The sequence below is a fragment of the Hippoglossus hippoglossus genome, chromosome 18 (genome assembly GCF_009819705.1).
Source record: "Hippoglossus hippoglossus isolate fHipHip1 chromosome 18, fHipHip1.pri, whole genome shotgun sequence".
NCBI lineage: Eukaryota > Metazoa > Chordata > Actinopteri > Pleuronectiformes > Pleuronectidae > Hippoglossus > Hippoglossus hippoglossus.
In genome coordinates, this window is record NC_047168.1 from 15,685,474 (window position 1) to 15,709,611 (window position 24,138).

General features: G+C 43.2%; 3 protein-coding genes and 1 pseudogene across 12 annotated transcripts in view; all 4 read right to left on the minus strand.

Moving 5' to 3' along the window:
- LOC117779128 (myeloid-associated differentiation marker homolog) overlaps positions 1–24,138 on the minus strand; it is a 52,960-nt gene that overhangs the window by 569 nt on the left and 28,253 nt on the right. For 5 of the 9 annotated variants that reach the window (XM_034615035.1, XM_034615036.1, XM_034615037.1 and 2 more), the window contains one exon: positions 21,799–23,287. In XM_034615035.1, the coding sequence (XP_034470926.1) occupies positions 22,299–23,150 (852 nt within the window). In that variant the 5' untranslated portion in view covers positions 23,151–23,287 and the 3' untranslated portion in view covers positions 21,799–22,298. Of the gene's footprint in view, positions 1–21,798; positions 23,288–24,138 lie in introns of those variants that run through there. The other 4 variants (XM_034615039.1, XM_034615038.1, XM_034615041.1 and 1 more) reach the window with 2 other exon arrangements.
- ltb4r (leukotriene B4 receptor) lies at positions 1,076–4,543 on the minus strand. Of its 2 annotated transcripts, none has more exons than XM_034615004.1 (4): positions 4,221–4,543; positions 2,942–3,462; positions 2,403–2,679; positions 1,076–1,988 (listed from the first exon to the last, which is right to left on the minus strand). In XM_034615004.1, exons 2-4 carry the CDS (start codon positions 3,430–3,432, stop codon positions 1,635–1,637), a joined length of 1,122 nt encoding a protein of 373 aa, XP_034470895.1. In that variant the 5' UTR covers positions 3,433–3,462; positions 4,221–4,543; the 3' UTR covers positions 1,076–1,634. The 2 variants fall into 2 exon arrangements, with proteins under 2 accessions (XP_034470895.1, XP_034470893.1); XM_034615002.1 differs by having other exon boundaries at positions 2,942–3,482.
- Positions 6,031–12,224, minus strand: ltb4r2a (leukotriene B4 receptor 2a). Its single transcript, XM_034615055.1, has 5 exons — positions 12,094–12,224; positions 8,410–8,948; positions 7,342–7,542; positions 7,138–7,181; positions 6,031–6,576 (listed from the first exon to the last, which is right to left on the minus strand). Exons 2-5 carry the CDS (start codon positions 8,938–8,940, stop codon positions 6,273–6,275), a joined length of 1,080 nt encoding a protein of 359 aa, XP_034470946.1. The 5' UTR covers positions 8,941–8,948; positions 12,094–12,224; the 3' UTR covers positions 6,031–6,272.
- LOC117752192 lies at positions 15,267–21,120 on the minus strand (annotated as a pseudogene).

The following is a 24,138-nucleotide window of genomic DNA, read 5'->3' on the forward strand; positions in this document are numbered from 1 at the left end:
GAGGTCCACTCGGGCATTTCTGCAAAGTCTGAATCTATTAAAGACTTTCTTCTCCGGCTGCTCATCCTCTCTTTATCCTCTCTGATTTATCTTTCTATTGGGAACAAATCATCTACTTTGGACAATAATCTACTGCCAGTGATTCACATGACAGCCCAGATACCATTTTTACATCTTATTTCTTTCACATTTATGTATTTGGGGTTTTCAAACTACCATGAAAATTGCAATGAATTTATAATAAGCAAATTAAAATAAAGAGAAGTCAAAGAGGAATAAAGAACAAAGGAGATCAAATAAATAAATATATAATTGACACAAAATACATTAGGGTAAATTTGAAATATACGAAGACCCTGAAGACAACTTAATTATCTTGTGCGCACGAGATAAATAAGTTGAGCACACAGAGTAAATATCTGAATATATGATTGAAAGAAATCATATATTCCTTTCCATAAACCAAGAAGACATGAAATCCAAGTAAACCACAGCACTAGAACAATCGAATCACCTTTTTCAATGTGTCCAAACACCCGAGGGAACTGAAAAACAAGTCAGGCTCTGTCTGAAAAATCTCCCCTTTCCTTCAAATGATGAATTTCTATGTCCTGCAGCAGAACATGAATAAGTTGTGATGAGTTCAGGAAAGCCACTGAACTCGCCGCTGACGGCTCGTGGCTGTCGGCTCTTGCCACATCAGGCCTCTTGGTTCCTGGGCAGGGCGTTTACTCACTCAGCCGCAAGTTCAATAAGAGAGGTGATGGGGAAATCTCCGCTCTGAGGAGAAGTTTTTCAACCGTAACACTTGAGTTTCTCGTGTTTAAATGTGTGACTACAAGTTAAGACTCTGGTTTCTTCAGTGACGCTCAGAGAACCTCTGCGTCTGAGGTGTGAAGATCGAGCAGGAAACGGAAGCCGTTTAAGATCAGTGTTCGGAAAGTGAAGAAACTGTGAAGACAGGAAATGATGCTTATGCAATGTTCCATTCATGCAGCTGAATGTTGCATAAATCAAATGCAGAAATATCAATCATCTGTGAAAAACACACACAAACAACTCGCACATCCAAGTAACTATGTGAACATTTTATTAATTTGACAAACTTTATCGTTTCTTTTGAACGTCAAGTGGCTGCACAAACATATTACACAAAATTACAAAATAATTGAGATAAAACCCACTTCAAATAATTTTTAGATTTACATTTCAAATTATAATGTCGATAAAATCATTGCTATACGAAGCACATATTCTGTAAAGTTATAAAAATAAAATGGACGACATGACAGCCCCTTAAAGTGAAGCCAAATCCTCTTCATCGCCCCCGGTGGCTGGCTGCGGTAAAGGTCGTGAACCCCACCTCCTCCATGTTAGCAAATGGGACATGGATCCAACTTAATTAATAAAAAATGTCCATGATCACGACAGAAATAATTGATACTGATTCAGTGCTTATTAGTAGGATTCAGATTTCCTACAGGGACACAAAACAGTTTTCAGTCTAATGTTTCATAACTTTATAACTTAGGGACGTAAAAAAAGCTCAAAAATACAAAATCGATGACTCAACACAGGTTGGGTGTAATTAACAAATTTAAAAAACGTAGTCCAAAAAGAAAATGGCTGCAGCTCTACTCCAGCTGCTCCACACTGGCGAGCGTCTCTTTTGCCGCCACGCTGCTGCTCCTCTCCTTGCTCTTGCTCTTGAAAGTGTTCCCCAGTTTGACCGACAGCACGTGCAGGGTGGTGGTCTCGTCCCGGGAGCGGCTGCGGCTGAAGGTCGACCCGGTCCTGCTCTCTGAGTTGGTGTCGTCGAACAGCTTGCCCATGAAGCTCAGGCCGGCCTGGCGGATGTGGGAGCTGCCGGCGAAGACGTAGAGGATGGGGTTGACGGCGCTGCTGAAGTAGGCAAAGGCGGTGACGTTTGGGCGAGCTCTGTGAGCAGCAGCGAGCACTGATTTACTGCCCTGCAACAGGCCAACCACCTGGGGGAGGGAAGGGTCGGGAGGATGGAGGAAGGACGGAAACATTATAATAAATATACAAATGTTAAACTGTATTGTTCTTCAACTGAGCTGCATCAACATTTGGGAAAAAGGACATTTTCAACAGTATTTACTTCAAGTTTTTTCTGGAACCTGATCACAACAGGCTTTTGGTGTTGATGCCAATATTAGAAATGTAATTGTAATGGAGGCTTGACATTTTACAGTTTCACCATAAACATTATTATAAGCTTTTTTGAGTATAATTTATAGAAAATATTTTTTAACATAAAATACTGTTTAAAGAAACTAATGTAGAACTTTGTCTGGTTTAGATTTGTTCACAATATTTGACCAAATAACGATACTTTGGGTCAAAATCTCTTTTTTTCAACCAATAACAAATGAAATCACCTCTATGATGTTGACGATGTGATACGGAAGCCAGAACGCTGCGAAGGCACAAACGATCATCAGGATGAGGCGGTTGCCTCGTCCTCTGCGGTTGAACATGGCGCTGCGCAGGCGGCAGATGACGGTGGCATAGCAGGTGTTGATGAGGGAGAAAGGCACCAGGCAGCCCATGACGGTCTCAAACGTGTACTGGAACACTTGGTGCCCCACACTTTTCCAGTGGTACGGTCTACAAAGGTTGATAGTTTTGTTGTTTTGTAGTGGGAAATTCAGATTACTGTGGAGGGAAACATACCAACATGAACTAAAAGAAAACGATCTCACAATATATCAGATTTGATATTTGTATTGACTCAAAACAGTTGAAGACCATCTGCAAGATTTAAAAGAAGGGGAAAATGTCCTTTCTAGTGAAATGAGATCATTTCATCCATATATTTTTGGAAAGATAGCAAAGTCTTTCTTTTGCCTTGCAACAAGCATTAAAAACTAAACATTGCAAAATAGACGGAAAGGTGCAAAGTAAATTTGAGTCTCACCTGCGATAGAAAGGCATCGGCAGGGACAGGATGAACGCAATCACCCAGACCCCCAACAGGAGAACCAGCAGGGAGTGCTTGGTTCTCATTCTCTGGGACAGAAAAGGCTTGGTGACAGCCAGCCAGCGGTCCACGCTCATCAGGCAGATCAGGTAAATGGACACGTACATGTTGACACTCGACACGTAGTGCACCAGCTTACATGCCGCTGAGCCAAACTCCCAGCCCCGGCCTCCAGCCAGGTACCGCAGGAAAAGAGGCGCGCTGAGCAGCACGGACGCGTCCGCCAGAGCCAGGTTCAGCACCAACAAGCAGGTCACTGAGCGCTTCTTCACCTGGCAGACCACGGACCAGACCACAAACAGGTTCCCGGGGAAGCCCAGCACAAAGGCCAGAGTCAGGATGGCGATGCCGACCTGGGCTGAGACGCTGATGGGCAGGGAGGAGGACGGCTGGGAGGTGACCACGGCGGAGGTGATATTAGACGCCATCAGAAATGTCTGTGAGTTTGTGTTCGACTTCTGAAAGTGACCCAACCTTACTGTGAAAAAGAGGCAGGAAACAGGATATGTTGCGTCAAGGTTTGTGACATATGGATGTGTCAATGCTGCCAAACATTGCACAATAAGCTTTTTCAATTTGATTTATTAATTCATCAGTTCAGGACTCATGATCGACAGTGAAGAGAGGTCAGAGGTCACGGGCTGCCTCTGTGAAAGGTGGTAGGAACAGGTACTGCTTCACTTACACTTTCAAAGTCAAAGTAAGTTCAAGAGTTCCAGGAAAGTCAGAGAGGTTGAAATAAAATACCTGAAAAAAAGTAACCCTAATAAATATCCAAATAGAGTCTAATGTGAAAGTCATAGGATGGAGCATCTCAGTATTTATAATCACTGTCAGATCCCTGTTTTATTGCAAAGATGTACTTTTGTAAAATGTTTTAAATGTAATAATTTGCTGTCTTTGATTTGAAATGACATTGTATTTGTCTTATTTTGTGTTTGTCCGCCTTGTGAAGCACTTTTTAATGGCAGCTTAAATGATGTTATTATTATTTTTTAAATGACCAAGAAAGACAAAAGTTAATATTTTTTGTAGATAATAGAAATATGTAAAAATATATTATTTTAAATTGTATAAACATCCAGTAAACCTGCTGACTTAAGCTCTTCCTTTTAAACAATAATTTAAACGTTTTTATCAAACAATAACCAGATTTTAGAAACCCTACAATCAGAATATTTGGATAATGTGACTGATATAAAACTGAAAAACTGACCTTCAGCTGCAGATCTGTTGAATCCAGTTCACCGACTGGTTCACACCGTGTCTGTTGGCCGGGCGTCCTCTTACATGTGAAGAGTGTGCCAGAGAAAAACACAGAATTTTATATGTTGACTAAGAAAGGTCATGTGAGGGGGAAACCCGGTGACCACAAGAAGGCAGTTTACAGCTGTTCATCCCACACATTTCATTCTACAGTGCCTTAATACTACTGGTGATACTGGTATGCACGACGCCTTTATGGAAAGAGTCCACACGGCATCTGCTCCTGTTTGTGGAGCGTCGTGTGCTCGGCAGTCGTCTGGAAAACAAACAGTGAACATTAAGCTTCTCAGAAATTAAAGCAGATTTGCAGCTCAAGGACCAAAGACAGCACGAAACACAGAAAGATAACGACAGAAGAAATGTTGCGAAACGTTTTTCAAGGAAGAGCATGAATGGGGTGAGGTGGTGAATATTCCGGTAAAAAGTCCAGATCTTGTTGGTACATGATCCCTCGCCTCATACCTCTGGTGGTGCACATCGCTCTCGTCTTGCACCAGTCGTTTTTTGGCAGATTTACATCATATTCCTCTTTCCACATATCACAGGTTGCTTATGAGGGACAGGACGTACTCAGTTACAAAAGGTGTTTCAGTAAAAGCTTTTTATTCAATTCTGTGTCTTTCCTCTATTTCATTGTTCCATTGCATGCTCAGAGGGGAGCATTAACACAACAGAGCGTTAAAGCTGGACTATATTTTCACAATGAACAAAGTCTGCAGTTTCAAATAGTGCAATCGAACGTTGTTTACATTTTACAACCCAGTAATTGCTTCACTCACATCGCTCTCAACAAAATAGTTTCTGGCCACATGAGGAAGCTGTTTTCAGCAGAAAACCAAATTCATGCGTGTCTCCACTTCCCCCATCGATCCAGACATGATGAGAAATTACCGATGATGTAATTTGGTGCCACAGTGTCGAAGTCCCACCAATACATGTCTGACTAATAATGAAAATGAGCACTTGAACGTAAATGTGACATGAGCTACCGAAAATGATCTTTTAAGAAGAAAAAATATTGAACTTGTACTTGGATCTTTTTAGTTTGGTCCTTGTCCCATCCACTAACATGGTGGAGGCTGGACTCACGACTAATAATGCAGCTAGGCACCGGGGAGCAATCAAGATGGCTTCAGTTTTTGGAGCAGTCATGTCGTCCATTTTTACATCAAGTCATTCAGCAGCTAGAGAGCTGGTTGAGACCAAAACAAAGCTAAAAGCAGAGTGAATATGTGCAGGACTCCTGATCAGAAACAAAAGAGAATTCAATACTAATAATGCAACCGTCAGCTGGCATCATTTTACGTCATGAAATGTTAATGCCGTGTTTACAGCATTATCCACTAAATCAAAAGTCGTACAGACATAAGAAATGTGGTAGAATCTCTCAACACATGCACATGAATTTGAATATTGTAGAGACAAAATCAAGTGCCTGCCTCAAACCTGAACTCTCAACGTCACACGGCTAAAACTCTCAGTATTCACTGTTCCACAGTTCTTTTAGACGTTAGTACAAGTGAAACACTGCAAGAAGAAAAGTACGAATATTTGGAAAAATATTCATTAAAAAAGTTTCATAAGGACAGTAAACATGCACAGTAAACACGCAGCACCCCCATAGGGAGCCACTTGTCTTTGGATGGATGCTTTGGGAAGGGTGGTGGTGAAACAGTCTGTGAAATACAGTAAGAGCAGCGCAAGGCTCGTATCTCATTACATATGTCTGTTAACGACACCTCAGACAGTCGGATGCCTCCGGCAGCAAGCTGGTCCGGGGGCAGGATGCCAGGCCGCATTCCTGTCAAAGTTTGTGACAGAATCATCTGGAAGTGGATTCATTGTTATGAAGCATCTTCTTGTGATCGTCAGGAACCAGCTGCGCAAGATGAACCCTTATTATTGTTGAACATAAAATTTGCTTGTGAGCGGACGGAGGAGAGATTTAAAGGCCTGAGGGGTTCAATTACTTTATCATCAAATCTTTTGCCTCCTGTGTCCGCTACTTGCCATTCTTCACGGGTTTGGCATTAGAGCTCGAGTTGGTTAACGAGTCTCGGCCTTTGTCCTTGAGCATGACAGCATCCACGTCTTTTTCCTTGTCGCGACTGTTCTGGCTGTTCTGTCGGCTCTTCCTGCTCGTCGAGTCTGACCCCGTGCCCTCGAACAAACGGGCCATGAACTCCAACCCCTCCCGACGAATGTAAGACTTTCCTGCGAAGAAGTAGAGCACCGGGTTGACAGAGCTGCTGATGAAGGCTATGGCGGAGGTGACTGGACGGCTGTTTCTCCAGATTTTCTCCAGCCTGATGGGTGGAGAAGTGAGCAGAGAGTTTAGTACTTAATAGTTTTAACATTATGGAAAATACTTTTATTCACTTGCTAGGAATTGAAACAACCACTCTTGTTTCTCTACATTTACACCAGGAGGTGATTAGCTTAGCTTGGCAAGACTAGCTAGCCTGCCTCTATCTAAGGTTACCAGGAAACACACCAACACTGATCAAGTAAAATAGACAGTAACTCTTTCTGTCTATCCCAAGGACACTTCGGCATACGGATTGAAGGAGTCGGAATCGAACTGCCAACGTTCCGATGATGGACAACAGCCACAAGCACCCTAACACACAGTAACTCGTTGTGCTGTGGAAAGGAAGTCACAGTTGCTAGCTAAGATAACGATAGCACATTTGACACAACGCAACGCAATTCCCTGTGAATCCATGTGTTGTTTTTATATGACTTTAAAAACAGACATTAATTAATGAGCTTTACATGTGACTGCAGAACACTCATCATTCTAGCAGTTTCCAACTTCCAACTAGACTTTAGAATAATGAACTTTAATTGTTTGTATGGTCACTTACATTTCTCTTATTTTTGATTTTTCTTTACACAAAGCCGATGCAATCTGGGAGAAACACAAAAATTGTTTGATTAGTAACAGTAAAAGTTGTGTTTTCAACTTTTCAACCTTCATGACGACCAAATACATTTAAAGACTCTATGTACTCAATGTTCTTAATGCGCCGAGACATGTTTTATGTGTAAAAGCAAGATGCGTGACGTACTTGCACCACGTTGATGATGTGGTATGGCAACCACAGGAGGCAGAAAGTCAACACGATGGCGAGGATGAGCTTCTCACTGCGAATCCGACGGCGGAACTTGGACTGTCGGATTCGACGTAAGATGCAGATGTAGCTGACTAAAATGACGCCATATGGAATAAAGCAGCCCAACACGAGCTCCAGCATGTACTGCATGACCATCTGTGAAGGGGAGACAGGGTGAGGACAGAGGGACAGACAATTTAATATTAAGACATTCTGTATCATGTGAAATTAAATGCAGGCCGACACAACGATCTGAACCCTTCAGTTAAAAGTGACCAAACGAGAAGCCAAACATATGCAAACCATTGACTTCATTTAAACATGGACGACGCATCTCTACTTAATTTAACTGTCCAGAAATGAAGCTACAATATCCCAGCCAGCCACCAGGTGGCGATCGAAAACGCTTTGGCATCACTTTTGGGGAGCTGTCATGTCGTCCATCTTTATACGCAGTCTATGTTCCGAACAATCTGAGGCCAGTCCAGTTTTCTTTGAATCTGCTCTTCTATGTTTCCTGTTATTTATTGCGCCGATTACTTAGTACCTAGTAATTGCTTAGGTAATAAACTAATTGCCATTCACTAGTTGGATTAGCCTTTGTGACTGCACACAGCTGTCCAGAGGTTCTGACCTCAGCTGCACGGCTCAGCTGTTCAGGGAAACATCTGTATTTGTATGGTCACTGTTTTGAGCACATGGGCACAGGGGCATAGGCAAAGCAGAGATTTGGCAGGGGGGGTGGGTTCATTTTTACCTGGGGCCCCCAAAGTCCCTTGAAACGCTTCTGATTGGTCAATGCCAACCACAACCCACAAAATGTAATTTTACTTCCCCAAAAGTTTGCAATACAGCAACATGGTAACCAGCTAAATGTGGTAAAGTAGTAATGGGTCACACTCTTTGTCTGTTATGCTAATGCAGAATGAAAAGCTATATTTTTTTACTACTTAATAACAGATTTGGGAGACTGGGCCACCTCAGTGAATAGAAGAGAGTATACTGAGGATCTTCTTCACTCACATCGCTGTCGTATTTATGGAATGAGTCGCACACTATGGGATCTCCATGCAAATCTCTGAAGATAATCGCAGGAATCGAGGCGACGATCACCAGCAACCACATCACAGCAAGCACCCGCAGTGTCGTCTTTAGGCCGGTGACGGGGCTAATGCGCAGCGGCCACAGGATAGCCACCAGCCTGTAGAGGCTCATCAGCATGATGGTATAGATGGAGGCGTACATGTTGGCCAGACACAGGTAGAAGAGGATCTTGCACATCGCTGTCTGAAACACCCATTTCTTCATAGCCAGGTAGATGATGAAGAACGGGGTGAGGGCCATCAGCGAGCCGTCTGCGATGGCCAGGTTGAGGATGAGGAGAGTGGTGATAGACTGCTTTCGAGCGCGAGCCAGGATGCTCCAGATGACAAAGACATTTCCGGGGAAGCCCAAGAGGAAGACGAGGCTCAGGATGATGGCGCCCACGTTGGTGGGGTGTTTGCTAGCCACGCTGCTGCTGCTGACGTTGTTGAAAGTGTTGTTTAGGGCCATTTTGTTACCTGCCAAAGTGAGAACATTGGTGAATGACTTTGTTTAAAGGTCCATTTATTTCAACTAGAGCAGTGCCCGTTCTAAACCGGCCTGCTGGAATGTTCTGTTGTCTCTGCCTGTGTTGACGCTTCGCAGCTACTTCAGAATTATTCCGTGTCAGTCGTGAGAACAGTTCTACAATGTGCTGTCACTTTCTTACTGTTTGTGTGCGGGACCTTGTGTGCAGGGCTTTTAATAAACAGTCCATGATGCAGAGTGAAGTTAGAAAACTTTACGTTCATCCTATCTGGTTTATCTGCAATGTTTTTCACGGAATATAACTGAATAAGCTTTATTACTGTTCACATGTGTGGCTAATATACAAGTTTGAGTGATGGACTTACATACATTGGATGTCAGGTATTTCAAATGACAAATGATAAAACGCTAACAAAGCTCACAAGTGTGTTTTTTAAAACTCCTAATAAATATGAGTCAGCGTTTCCTTTGCAGTTCCACAGAAAATGAACTAGAATATGAAGACATTCCTTTCCAAACACTGAAACTACTTTATTACTCAGCGACTCCGATGAAATAAAATGTCTCAGCTCTTGAATCCCGTCGTTTTGGCACGAGCCCCAGTTTGAAAATACAAGTATGTGTTTGTGTAGAATATACGCGGGCGTGTGGCGCAAGTGAAACAAGTTTTAACGGTGGTTCTCAATTCCTGAACGACGAGACCAGACACGAGCGGAGAGCAAGAGACATCGTGTTGGTGTTTGAGCAGAAATTCAATATCCGACTCTCTCTGTTCCTCTTTAAGCACGACAAATAAAATGTATTTATATTACAATTCAAACACAAAAGCTATTTGAAACGATTTACACTGGACAAAGATTATTTAGAAATATGATCTAGAGGAAACAAAGTATAAGATCAGGTAGCGTAACATGAACTAAAATATAAATACAACTAAAATAGAGACACAATGTAAAATCTGATCATAACATTTAACTACATCTGCATACTGAGATTTTACATAAAAACACATTCTCTTTACAGAACATTGGTAAAGGTTACTACATTATGTTTGTTTTATTTTGTTAAGAGCTCCACTCCACATGTAACTTGCATGTAATTGAATCAGTTAAATTAAATTCAGCCCATTTATGTGATGTTTTAACTCTAAAACTAACAAAATGTGATAATATATAATACTTGTTACAAAGTGTTGTTGAGATGCTTCCGGAAGAATTAAACCAAATTAGGATCATGTTCCGATGTAGTGTAAATCTTTAATATTCTGTATTTTTCACATTATTCTGCAAATCCTATAACCACTTCTATAAACTAACAATAAGTGGATCATAATGAGAAGTATTGAGTCAGAGCTTGATATTGTTGATTCCTTTGTGCCCTGAAGTCTCTCTGAAAATAGTCCCACAACAAAGGCACAATTTTCTCCTGCTTGAGTAATGTTTCCTAAAAACAAGTGTTTAATCAATTTATTAGAAACAATGACACATGAATTTATAAATCCGAGCTTCATAGATACACTGAACAGTTGGTGCAGTTCAGGGATAATTGTCATGTGGCTCCTGCCAGGCAACATATTTATTAAAACTATTTGATGTTACTGGAAAAACGTTTTAAACAGTAACATGTCGTCACTTGCAGAACATATCTCAGTATTGGTACGAGCACACGCCCTGAAGACGGCCGACACTGTCAGGGCTCGTGTTCTCAATCATTTACACCCACATCAACAAACCTATTTTTATTAGCAGCTGTAATTGAGGATTAAAACATTGTACGTCAGAGTGCGCTCACCAAGGTGACATCGCTACAAACAGAGACCTTATTCCCTCATGTGTTTGGTTTTAGATTGTATTTCTTTTATTGTATGTATGTATATATTTATTCTGTCATGTGTTGTTTTGAAGACGTTTAATTTTCATACTATTCCTAAAGCCTATATAGATTTACGCTGTATATAAGCACAGTTCCTATAGCAGCAGATCTGTGCTTACTGTGCAGTACAAGCAGTAGCGCACATACTGTTGTAAAATAAACAGGAAGCTCTATGTACTTAATTTGACTTTTTGGGACTTTAGAAACTGGTGATATTTTATGAAAATCATAAGGTAATAATCATTAGGTAATAACTAATTAAGTTATTTGACCTTTGTTGTTCTTTTTCGTTTCATTCCAAGTACAGACCTCAGTTTTATACATCCTACTTGCTTCCTAAATAATAGATTACAATGGAGTCAGGTTAATTCAGTTTACTTATGGGGCACATTGGAAACTATCAAAGTTGACCAACATGCTTTAATTAGAAGTTAAGAATATAATATGTTCAATGAGACTGTACACTGTACATTGCCAGCAATACGTAGGTCGTTCAGAAATACACCGATTTATGCTAAAAATCCCAAAAGCTGTCACTTGGTTTCTGTTTCCCGTGGGCAAGAGTTTCAAGTACACTGTACACACACTCCTTTCAAATGAATCACTGCTGAGAAGATCAGTTTTTACGGTTTCAGGAGAAGAATAGACTGAAGACGTGTAACCACATGGCCAGTGTTTACAGAGAGCCGGTCCGACCACATTGACAGTGGCCTCAAAGCAGCAGCAGCCACTGAAACAGTGACATGTTGTGCAACGGCCCAACGGCGACACACTACAACAACAATAAGCAGCTTGTTAACGGCATTTGGATTCTGTTTTCATTTCTCCTGTGGTTGGCAGGTTTCCTCTCTTCCTCCACATTTTATTGCGTTTTATTATAATTTGTACAAACAGAAGTCCCTGAGACACAAGTGACCACATTACACAACTTCACTGAAAAGGTGTGTGTGTGTGTGTGCATTGTGTGACTCATGCACATACTTGCTAAAACCCTACGTGCACACAGGAATGGAACAACGCACAATAAACAATAGTGAAACAGGTTAAGTTGACGCGTTGCTGAAATCTGAACAAATCACAAATGAACCAAACATTAATGTCTCAACACACGATGACACACAGCAACAGGTCGAAAGCAAAAACTCCTGAAAACCCTTTAAAATAAAGGTTCCCTTCAGCAGCAGAGCTCTGGTTGACTGCAGTGATTTGCAGCCGTTGCAAACCACAGTGTTGTCACTGACACACAAACAGACACACACTCACCAGGGCATCAGCCGTAAATCCCAGGAGAATAAAGAAGACACAAAAAGCTGGAGAAGAAGTCTGATTATATTGGATTTCTCTCTCCCACACACATTTTCCACCAACCCAGTTACTCTCCCTCCTTGTCTCTCCATTGATGTGTCATGCTTGCTGTAACATGTATTTGCAGTGAGCGCGGGGGGGGGGGGGGGGGGGGGAGGCGTGTCACCATTCTCTGGCCTGCCTCTGCCCTGCCGGCCTGTCAGCTGCCTCACGTGTTGAGTGAAGGATCCACCTGTGGAGAGTCGACTCCACTCGTCCACTGGGTTCAGACGCTGAACACTCAGATCCTGAGGACTCCCCCCCCCCCCCCCCCCCCACCCCCCCCCCCCCCCCCCCCCCCCCCCCCCCCCCCCCCCCCCCCCCCCCCCCCCCCCCCCCCCCCCCCCCCCCCCCCCCCCCCCCCCCCCCCCCCCCCCCCCCCCCCCCCCCCCCCCCCCGATGATTACACCAGCATGTGATTGTCATTCCAATCAGAATGAGTCACAAACTGCTTGAGTGAGACAAGCCTCTCTGTAGGTATTCGTCCATCAATTGTCTTCACTGCTCGTCCCTCGAGGGTCACTGTGAGGCTGGAGCCAATCCCACGTGCCCTTGGGCCAAAGGTGGGGTGAAACCCAACAGAGCACCATGCAGCGAATCACAGGGCTGACATTATACAAACAACCATCGAGTCCAGTTCATCTCAAAGGTATCGGATGGGGTTAAGGTTGCAGGTAAATCACAATCTTGGAGCCCATCAAGGATCATCTCATGACAAATTAGCCTCTTGAGTCCACACGAGTCGGACTTGAACGTTTCTCCACACAAAACACAAACAGTGCTACCAGACGACATTTTGGCTCATCTCTGTACTTTACTGATCCCAAAGGACCTTCAGGCATCCTGAAGAGTTACAGAGGTCAAAGTAAAAGGCTGTGGTCTCAAAGTCAGCTCGACATATTGTGCTTTGGGCCAAATGACCCCCTCCTCTGCATGGAGGATGTGCTCTGTAGGGGGCGACTGTCGTTGCACATGAAGGCAGATCAATTCAATGCCTTTCAGTTCATGTGCTCCACCTCTTTTTCTCTCCAGACCGTTTACCTGCGGCCACATAAGCTGCTCGGACGTGAGCCCCAAAGTCTTGTCCCTGCACATTCACCTGCAGAATCATTTGATCGAGACTGGACCCACAGTGCAGCCACAGTCTCCTCCTGATGGTCCCAGCAGCCCTCGATGCAGCCTCAGCACTAACTTAATTCTTTTTTAATTATGACTCAACAGTAACTGGCTCCTGGCAGCAGAGCCACACATGGTTCAGTCCACCTTTGTGCTGCTGTGGCTGCAGCTCGTCAGCCATTTTCCTAATGAGCAGTCTCAGAGGGACAGGAGCGTTGCTGGGTTTCATCGACTTGAGCAGGAGGAACCAGTTAGATCAGTGTGAGGAGTCCACTGACTGAAACCAGTTTTACACAGCAGGATAGCTTTACTAACCCTGGTGAGGGATAACCAGACTATGAATAAATACATGCAGCTGCCAGGATTCATGAAAACGTGTCAATACTTGATGCAATAGCTTTTTTTTGTTTTGATTTAGTTTTTACACAACGAAGCTTATGTTTTATGGTTGACGCTGCTGCTTAGAGCTGATTTTAAAATCATGTTAATCGGTTTAGAAGTGATAAAATTTTTGCAGACCTTTGAGTTGTTTTTTCGTTGGGAACAAATTTTATTATTCCGACATCACATGAATTCACAATAACTAACGTCTTCAGTCCAGGCCCCTAAACTCTGTGATTACTAAACATTCAAATCCCTTCTTAAAACACTAAAAAGAGCCTCCATCATATGAATGTTACCTTAATTTGATTGTCTTTATTCTCATGTAACTTTGTTAAGAAACGCAGAAATAAAGTTGATGATAATTATTTTTACAATGCCCGTTAAAATGACTATTTAAAGGTCAGAGGTTCTGAATTTCAAATCTGGGACAGAAAGCCTGTGTTACTCAGTGTAGAGCATGTATTAGAATTTTATATTTTAATGTGAATATGATGTTAATTATATATTTTACTGTGTGATTATGATGCATATTTAATATTTTGATGTGTCATTATGATGTCAATTCTATATTTCTTGCTTTTCTGTTTTTTAAACTTGTCTAAAGTCTCTTTAAGCAAAGTTAAAAGTATTATTATCATTATTATGAAGTCTGAAATACCAAAATTTGCCAATTAAAGGTTAAAATAAGGAATAAGACAGGAGATTGTATAAACTACACATCATCTGAGGCAGTAACACAAAGGACATATGTTGTGACAAAGTTTGTACAGTTTGTTGCAGACCTGTAAACTTCTTGATTGTCATCAGTTGTTTCTTTATTAGTTCTTACAAGTGAATGCATCAGCTCAGCGTTCAGGTTAACAGATACACATCCGATAGTCTGGGGACTGACATCTGATTTAACAAAGCTTTTTCCTGCTGTAGGGAGCCCCCTGTTAACCAGAGCTTGTAGGTGCACTTTAAACATGCATGCACCAAAGCCCTTAGACAAATAGACGGATAAACACTTGAATCTGGTCCTTCAAATTTTGGAAAAGTGATTTTTTAGCAATCAATCTAATATAAAGAAGGAAGAGCAGAAAAGTTCAGTTAATCATCAAAACAACTTGAAGTGAAAATACATATTAAAACGATTGCATTACATGACAGATAATTCAAGGTTAGATAGAATATATTTATTGCCTCTGTATTATATTACATTTCATTTAGCTGACGCTTTTATCCAAAGTGACTAATCAGTGTAATCAGAGCATCAACCACGAGGAACAAACCCAGAACAACTAGAATCAAGAAAGTACCATTTCTTCAAAAAAGCTAAACTACAAAGTGCTATAAGTAAGTGACATGTAAGTGCTACTAAATTGTTAGTTTAAAATTGTATTCAAGGTGTAGTCGGAAGAGGCGGAAGATATCTGTATCTGCTCAGTAGCCATCGGGGTTTCTGGTTCGTTTATTTACAACTTCTCTGGCGTCTGTTGACATCAGAGCGATGGCGAGTGTTACTGAGTGGATCGAGTCGGAGCTGATAGATCAATTACTTCTTCTTAAAGAACAAAGAAAAGAAAGTGGGGTTAGAGTTAGGCTCTTTAATATTTAGCAGCTAAAGAGATTTTTCTCCAACGTAAACGGTGGAAAACCAAAACTAAACTAAGCTAAAAGAAGAGTGAATATGGAATAAACATATGTGATTTGAATACGTGTCCAGGTTTTTCCACTCACTGCCACCTAGTGGCCGAGAAATCAGTTATTTCAATTTTAAAACTTTGCTTTTGTCAATGACGGCGTTAAGTGCCATCACAGCTGCCTCCTGTGGTGTATTAGCTCCCTTCACTGCCTCGTATCCAACAGCTCCTCCTGCTACTCCTCCTGCTGTCATCACGGCTGCAGTACCCAGCCCCAGCACTCTACCTCCTACTGCTGATAGGACTCCCTTAGCAAGTGTTGGAATCTTCAGTTTATGTAATTCTGAACAGTCCTTCACAGATGTGATATCTACTCCAACCGTGACTGCTGCACCAAATATAGCTCCTAATATCGCTCCTGCTAGGAGTCCTGTGAGTCGGATCAAAAGCCTTTCATGCACATTGGTTTTAGCCCTCTGTCGGACGACGTCCTTTGATATGTTTACTGACGACAGTTGTATACGCTGCTCCTCCATCTTTATTTCCTCACTCACGTCTTGCAGTGTGTTATTGGTGTAGTAGCCCCCATTATTTTCCATCACCATCTTGTCTATTGTGTTCAGAAGCTCTTCTGCCTGGAACTGGTTGCTCCTGTAGTCATTCTTCTGTTTGTTGTTCCAGTATCTGTTATCGAAGACGTGGCACCGGCCACCGCACATCGCCACCAGATCACTCAGATCCCGGTTCTGACTGACAAACTCCTGAATTCTCTGCCCTTCCACAAGCTGCTTACCGTGAGTGAAGACGATTACGGCATATTTCAGAGCATCTTCAGAGAAATATTGAAGTATTTTAACGATGGTGGCCTGTTCCTGCTCAGTGAATCGTTCCACTTTAAGCACAATGAGAAAAGCATGAGGCCCCGGGGCCAACTCGACCAAAACACCTGTTATCTCAGTTCTCATGTCCACCTCAGACCGGTCTGTATCAAACAAACCTGGAGTGGTCGATCAGAAGTGATGCTTCTTCCGTTTACAGGTCTGGTTTCCGCTTGGCATTTACTTGTTCCAGAGCTGGAGGAAGAGCTTGTTCTGAACAATTCCTCCGCCCCAAACAGGCTGTTAGCAAGGGCGCTTTTCCCAGATCCAGTTTTTCCCAGCAAGACGATCCTCATCGTACCCGTCGCTGGAGGAGAATAGTGACAATGACGATAAGTATAGTATTAGTATTCACTTTATTCTCTTCAGTTTGTCTCTGACCTAAATGATAGCAAAACAAAAACGGACTTACTCGTATCTGTAACATGGATAATTATAGTTTTATGAAAATAAAAGAAACAATAAAGTCAGATATTTTGAAAACATATTATTCGTCTATAGCAAGATGATGAATTTTAAGGGAGTATTAGATTTAGAGGATAAAGTCATAATATTACAAGAGTAAAGTCAAACTTTGGCAAACACATGTTCTCTTTGTTGGTTATTTCTTTAAAAAATATATATTCTTCTTTATTCTCATAATACTGTGACTTTTCCTCATTAAATAATGACTTCTATTCTTGTAATATTATAACTTCTTTCCTCATTCAATTACAACTTAATTCTCGTCAAATTGCGACTTTCTTCTTGTAATATTTACAATTATTTCTGCAATCTCTGACTTTTCTTTCTCTTTCATTAATGCTCCCTTTAGTTACCAGGTGCTGGAAGTCATGATCTCTACTCACCTTCGTCTGGTTGATGAAGATCCTTGATGAATCCTTTGAAGACCTGCGGAAACAAGGAACTATGCTTACTGTTTATATCTGATGCTGAAAAGATTAGCTGATGTTAAGAGCTTGGTGGTTTCAAAATGAAATGTACAATTACTACTATTAAGCCTGTAACATTTTTATATTATGTAAAATAGTTTCTGTGTGAATTTGACAAAAAAAAAAATCCACATCAGGAAAAGACATTTCTGCTGCTTCTTATATTTTAAGCAAAATACTAAACTTGAACATTCCGGTGTTTCAGAAAGTATTTCTGGCACGATGCATTTCCCTTATACCTCAGTAGCCTCCGTGTCAGTGGGGTAGATGGTGATTCGGACCAGGAGCGGCGTTCTACTTGCTCGGTTCTGTTTAAATGAATGGACCTCCTCCAGTAGAACCCTGGCAATCACGCTGTGAGGAAAACGCAAGGCAGAACCAGCCCCGAGCACAGGGAGAGCCACAGATCCAAACCCCCTCTTCTCGCAGGAAGTTAGGACGTTGTTAATGCCCAGTCTCAGAACCTGCAAAAGGTCAGAATTCAATGAAGCAAGAACTGCATTATGGTGAAGACACTAATGAAACCCACTGTTTCACCTGGACTGCAGTTCCATCTTCGTCATCATCCCAGGGAACGAGGTTGAGGAAGAAGACTGCTTTAGATGGAAGTCCAGTGACATCCTCCACCAGAACCTCATCACCAGGCATTGATTCTTCTCCTGATTCATTTATAAACCGAGGAATCAAATCAGACTGGGATCCGATTGTGTTGGACAAAGTGTAACCAACAAGTGTAGAGAGAGGATCGTGTCCAACCATGGGAGACACCAGGGCATCCACCTACAAGGGAAGCAGAAGATGAAGGGACTGTACATCTTTTGTTTTATTTTTCTAGGTTCCTCATCCTCTCACAAACCAGCCACAGACAGCAGCAGTATTCACAAGTGGATGTCTCTCTTTAACAATTTATAAAGTGTCTCACCTGCTGGGTCTCAATGGTTCCCTGAACAGCCTCAAAATGGACATTGTCTCCAGGAGCTCCAGCAGTGGCTCCTCTTGTCGTGTCTCCTCCTGCAGCGTCCGTCTGGGACCTCAGATCACGAGGTGGACTGTTTCCGGTACTTATCCCTTGGAAGAGCCTGTCACATGCTTCCTGCAAGGCCCCTCACCACCTCTGCTCTGTTATCGATCAGGATGACTGTGCTCAGACTTCGTCCTCCCTGAGTGCAAAACTCTTTCACAGCCGTCACGATAGCCTCAGAGCACACGTTCACAGGAACACCAAACAGACCCGAGCTGATACAGGGTATGGCTACAGACCTGAGCTCCATCCTCTCTGCCACATTCAGAGTGAACTGGACAGTGTTTTCCAGCAAGGACCTTTCTCTGCCACCTGCAAAGTGTAGGTTCCACCCTGTGGTCGCCTCCACGTCTCCTGAAGGAACTTTCCAAGCCTGCTTCACTAAGATGTCTCGCTCTCTTTGTCCCTCAGGACCACCTGTTTTACCCATCGCAGCAGCAACATCACAAGAGTTCTCCAGATCTTCACGGGCAGCATCAACCAGGGCATCAGTGTCCTGTTTGCTGAGGTCCCCCTGACACACCAGCACCTGGAGGCCGTCACAAAGGCTAGAGCTGGCAACTGTTTGGTTTCCTTCACTCAAATTCAAAGATGCCATCAGGTCAGTGGTGTCCTGAACAAGGGAGTCGAGAAATGGACCCAACAGGTTCCTGACCTGAGTCACTTTGCTGTTTGGACCTTCCAGCACCAACATGCACCCAGAGGAAAGCGTTAGAGGATGGAAGGTAACCTCTGAAAGGTCAAAACCATGCAGCTGCAGAAAGACCTGTAACTCGTGTGCTAACTCTGGGAAAGGGAGATTTATTGCGTTTTGCAAAAAACACTGTTTGACAGTTTCATTCAGCTCTTCAAACTCTCGGGTTGTGGCCCAAGTAAGTACACTGTGCTGTCAGAGCCAAACAGGAACTGAGCCCTTAGCTGCCCTTGGTTCATCTCAGCGGTTTTGGACTGGAGCTTTTCCCGAAGTTCAGATGGAACAGCAGAGCTATTAGGAAGGTCAATCTTGAGTTCCTTGAACTTTTCTTGCATTTTATTTGCTGGGTCGTCCAGTTTATCAGGTGAGAGGGGAGAGGAAACGAAGCTCTATGTCTCCTAACTCTATTTCCACCTCGTCACCGACCCCTAGAAAGTCCTGCAGCGCCCCTGGATCCTCCCATAAGCCTTCCTTACGAAGGCCAAAGATGTGGGCTCATGTTAGAACTCTCCTTCTTAACACCAGGTTCTCTTTATCAGAGATCCAATCTCCAGCCTCAACAACATCCTTCAAAAAACCTTCTAAAGCTACCTGACCTGCATCTCTCCGTGTGACCTTGACTCCTGGAAAGCGTTGTCCCAAACCCTCCTCAATCTCTCTCCAGAGGAGGCGGAGTTTGGCCTGACCCAGTCGACAGATGCGGGTTTTGACCGCTGAGCAGTGCAGTCCCGAGAGGCAAGTTTCCTCTCTGGTTCTTTCCCTGCCTGTGGATAAGGAAGGCGGTAGGTATCAGGTCGTAGTTCACATTCTTCACCACTTGGTGGCGGAATGGAGGCAGGAATAGACTGTAGACTCTGTTAAAAGGAAATATACATTAAAACCATGATAATAATTTATTGGTCTGTTGGAAAAAAATTACTTGATTTACACAAAAACTAGTTTCACAAAACAACATTACGTGACAAACTGTGTTTCATTGTTTGAATGCAGAACCTTGACCGACCGACACAAACCTTTTGGACCGGAGAATGTTGAATCGGGACCCGGACTGGAGGCTGCGATGGGAGGAGCGGCGTCAGACTCCAGGCTTCCTCGAACAACGAGCACCAGAGTCCCATCTGCAAACGTCACCACGTGCTCAGGTCTCTGCAGGACACGTTGCTGATCTGAGAAGGGAAAGACAATTAGAACAAACAAAGAACTCAAGAGTGCAAAGACAAATCCAGAAATCCAAACACATGGGGAACTAAGTGAACGCCTTCAAAATAAGGTACAAAACAGTCCAGATCTCGTGAGTGGTTTCCTGGGGGACCGTTGATATGCACTGTGTTAATCCAGTTTTATATTGTTCTATTCATTCTTTATTTATTTTTCTTCTAATTAACATCTAAACTGTTTGAATTGCATTTATCATGTTGTCTTGTAAAAACACTTTGTAACTGTGCTTCGTTAATGAAAGGTATTACTTGTTATTGACCAGCAGGGGATTCACATTCTGCTTCACCATTTGTCTTTCCACATTTTCCTTTTTATGAAGTATTTATAATAATTTCTTTATTTTCAAAACACACCCACACAAGTAAAACACTGAAAACAGATATCAGCATGACAACCATTACAATACTAATGACTCCAGTACCTCAGTCTGCTGTATTTGCCTCAACACTCGTATCTCGACATGACTCATTGTGACATACTTTGTGGGTTTTCATGCAAACAGCGGTTATATATTATTACTGATTTCCGCCGAGTGCGGTCCAATCACGAGTGAATCCAAACCGCAGTGACGTCTTTGTCCTCTGTACTTTGTTTGTTTTTTTATTCTCGTGCGTAAAAGTCAACAAAGTGCGCCAGTCCACGTCACAGACGAAAGGTGAAAGTGTTTTGGTTGTTTCAGGTAAACACAACTCCAGAAACCAGGGCAGAGTTAATGTCAAATCATTTGTGTTATGAACACTTCCACAGTCCAGATCCTCTTTGGCTCTTAAGGCTTTGATACAACTTAAACTGAGCGAAATTCAAATGGTTTGGTTTTTTACGCACGTTTTTACAAGAGGCTCCACACATAAAACAACAGCACACACGAGTTATTCAGTAATGTGCGCGTGTTGAGGACAAACCTCTTTGACTCCTGAAAGCGACACTGAAGACTTGATCCCGCACACTGGCTCAGCGGTCCGCAGTCACCTCCGCCTGATCTGCGGCTCAGAGAGAAGTGTCTTTCTATCGCCCCCCTCTGGCCCCGGAGCAGCGGACCGTGGCACTCAAAGAAAACTGGATACTGGTACGCGTCCTCCATCGTCCTCCTGCGGGAAGAAGCACACCTGCATACGTAGCTTCTACTGTCTTACCAGCAGTAGAAGTACTGCGGAAATGATCCACTAGGAGAAGGGAGGCGCAAATATGGGTTTGCCATGGAGACTACCTTTGGGACAGAAGGATATGTTAACCCTGTCGGAGATCATGTCGATTTATTCTGACCCGTTCTCAAAGAAATATATCTTACATTATAATAAGCTTTATTTGTGTAGCACTTTTCCTTACAAAGGGACTTCACAAGAGGATAAACTATACAATAAAAAATCAAAACAAATCAAAACTCAACCATAAAAGAAAGATTTTTCTCTTTTAAAATATTATTTTAAAAAGAGATTTTCAAGCAATAACAGATGAAAGCATTTCTGATCTCAGCTGTTCAGTCATTCTATTGAATTATCTTCAACAAACTAAGTGGAAGTCTTGGGTGGAAGCAGTTTGCTTCTCTCATCAGTCCTGAGGGATTCATCATCTCAAAACAAGACCAACTGATGCTTATTGTTTCACATTCAAACTGGTTATTCTAAAACTGTTATCAATACCACAGCGGTAACCCCGCTCTCTTTCACTTTGATCCAAATATGTTCTGTGCGTCAAGGAAACTTCCCCGGAGCCAGAACCACTCCTGAAATACTTGTCTGAACCACGACGACACTAAATATTTATTTGTTTAACTAAATTCTTTAATCAAATTACAACCTTTCACACGGTTCAATACTGATACATTTTACTGTCACGAACAAAAGATAATAAGAAGGATATTCAGCTCGGTGGTGTTTGGCACAAGAGGCTTCAGAAAGCAAACGATGCCTGTGTGCATTTCTGTCAATGAAAATATTTGTCACTGTTCTTTTGTTCTTCTGTGTTCTCCAGTGTTTCTGACTTCATCCTCCCGTGTCACACCATCATGTAAAATACAGAACTCAGATCTGTCACCTTCTACTTGTGTTGCACACTGAGCAAGAGTCACATTAGAAGTTAAATATCATCATTGCAGATATCTGGAAACATGCACTGTGCACACGTACATTCACACATATTGTAAGTGAGCTTTTGAGTTATTGGGATTTCCTCGTCTCGGCAGAATTAGGCAGCAAATGGTTTGAGTCCACATCAGTTATCAGTGTGTGTGTGCGTGTGTGTGTTCTTCACTTCCTCCTCTCAGGCGCTCACAAACACTAGTCTGGCGGTGTAGGCCAGGTCAGCGAGGTAAAGCAGGAAGTTGAGGCCCGTGAGCACAGCCACCGCGATCAGCTTGGACGACGCGCTGCTCTGGCCCTGATACCGTTTGTCAAACTGGAAGATGGGCCAGATGATGGTGGCGGTCAAGTACATGATGACCGCCAAGAGCCCGTACGCTGACAGGAACTTGGAGAACGGGATGGGGAGACAGCCGGTGCACTCGCCCACACACAGCACCACCACAGCCATGGAGAGGATGAAGCAGATGCAGTACACGGCCATGCACCACTTGAGCGCCGGGTGCTGGTCATACGACACAGGGTCGCTGACGAGAATGAAGATAATACAGGCCACAAAGGTCTGGAGCACCTTCAGCAAGCCCGGAGCCGTAGCCATGTAACCCGCCGTCTCTCCCGGCCTCGCTTTAGTTAAGCTCACCTCCCCCATGTAGGCCACCGCTGCCAGGCAGGAGAAGACAGTGGAGACGATGCGATGGTCACGGGCCTCGCTGGGCCCCTGCTGGTCCTTGAGGAAAAAGAGTGGGAAGATGACAGAGGCTGAGAGGCAAAGGAGGGCGGCGTAGCAGGCTATGGTGATGGGGAAGTTGGACCAGGACACTGGGATTCTCGGCTGGAGGCCAAACTGCTGCACCAGCAGCACCAGCAGGGTGCACGCGAAGCTGAACGCCCAGCAGAAGATGCACCAGTCAGCCATGCCTTCGTGCGGCAGCCGGGCTGCGTGCGCTGCGGCACTGAAAGCCACGCAGGTGAATAGCAGGGCGGCCACGCGCACCCACAGCAGCTGGGAAGTGGGAAAGACGATTAGTGGCATGTTGGGATATGTTCGGCAATGAGGAGTTCAAAGAGGCTTCTGTCGTCCAGCGGGGGTCAAAGATGGGGCTTTAAAACTGAACGTGGGATCCTGTGTTGGCTGCTCGTCACATAACCTGCGGACGTTTGTCACATATTCTGCAAAAAAAGACAAAAAACAGAGAGTAAGCAGGAGAAACAGATGCAGGGTTTGGAAATGAGTATTTAGCATTTCAGTATTTATTTAGTATTTTCTCTACTTGGAATGGGAGGGCGAGAAGAGGATTAATCAAGAGGTTGCAATTTGCAAGCTCACCACTAGATATCATTAAATCCTGCAGAATGAGTCCCATCTCTTCACCTGCACAAAATGCAGTCATATATCCCCAACATGAAAAATCCTGATTTTACTTTTCCAATTTTCAGACAAGGTTAGGTATGAAAAAGCCGACCTGTCAAAGACATTGGTGCCCGATAGTTTACTAAATAACATCAACAGGTTAGTTTAGGCCTCAAAGGTGTGAAACTGAAATTTTTTATTTTTATTTTCAACCCCTGACATGTTGAGACTCACACTAAAGTTGTGTGATGAATCTTGGATGTTCAAGCTGCGACCTGTGCAGTGCGGGTGTTTAGGACGTTCTGTACAAACACACAACTCATTTTATTAGCCACTAACCACGATGCCACACTTCCTGTTTTGTGTAACGAGGCTAACGCAGGAAGCAGCTCCGAGGAGCTAATGGGTCAGCAGGAACCAACGCTCACTACATGAAGCCAAATCAGCACTTCATCACAAAGTGGTACTCAGGCCAAGAGATACACAGCCATTTCCAGCTGAGATCTTAACCCCCCCCCCCCCCCCACAGTTGAAACACCAGCTTTAATCCTTTATCTTTACGTTTCTGCTGAAATCTGTTGGTTTAAACAGTTGATCATGTTTTCCAATGCAGGATGTTAATGTTTGAGCTGAATGAGAAACTCACCCTGCTGTGGCATGTAAAGAAAGA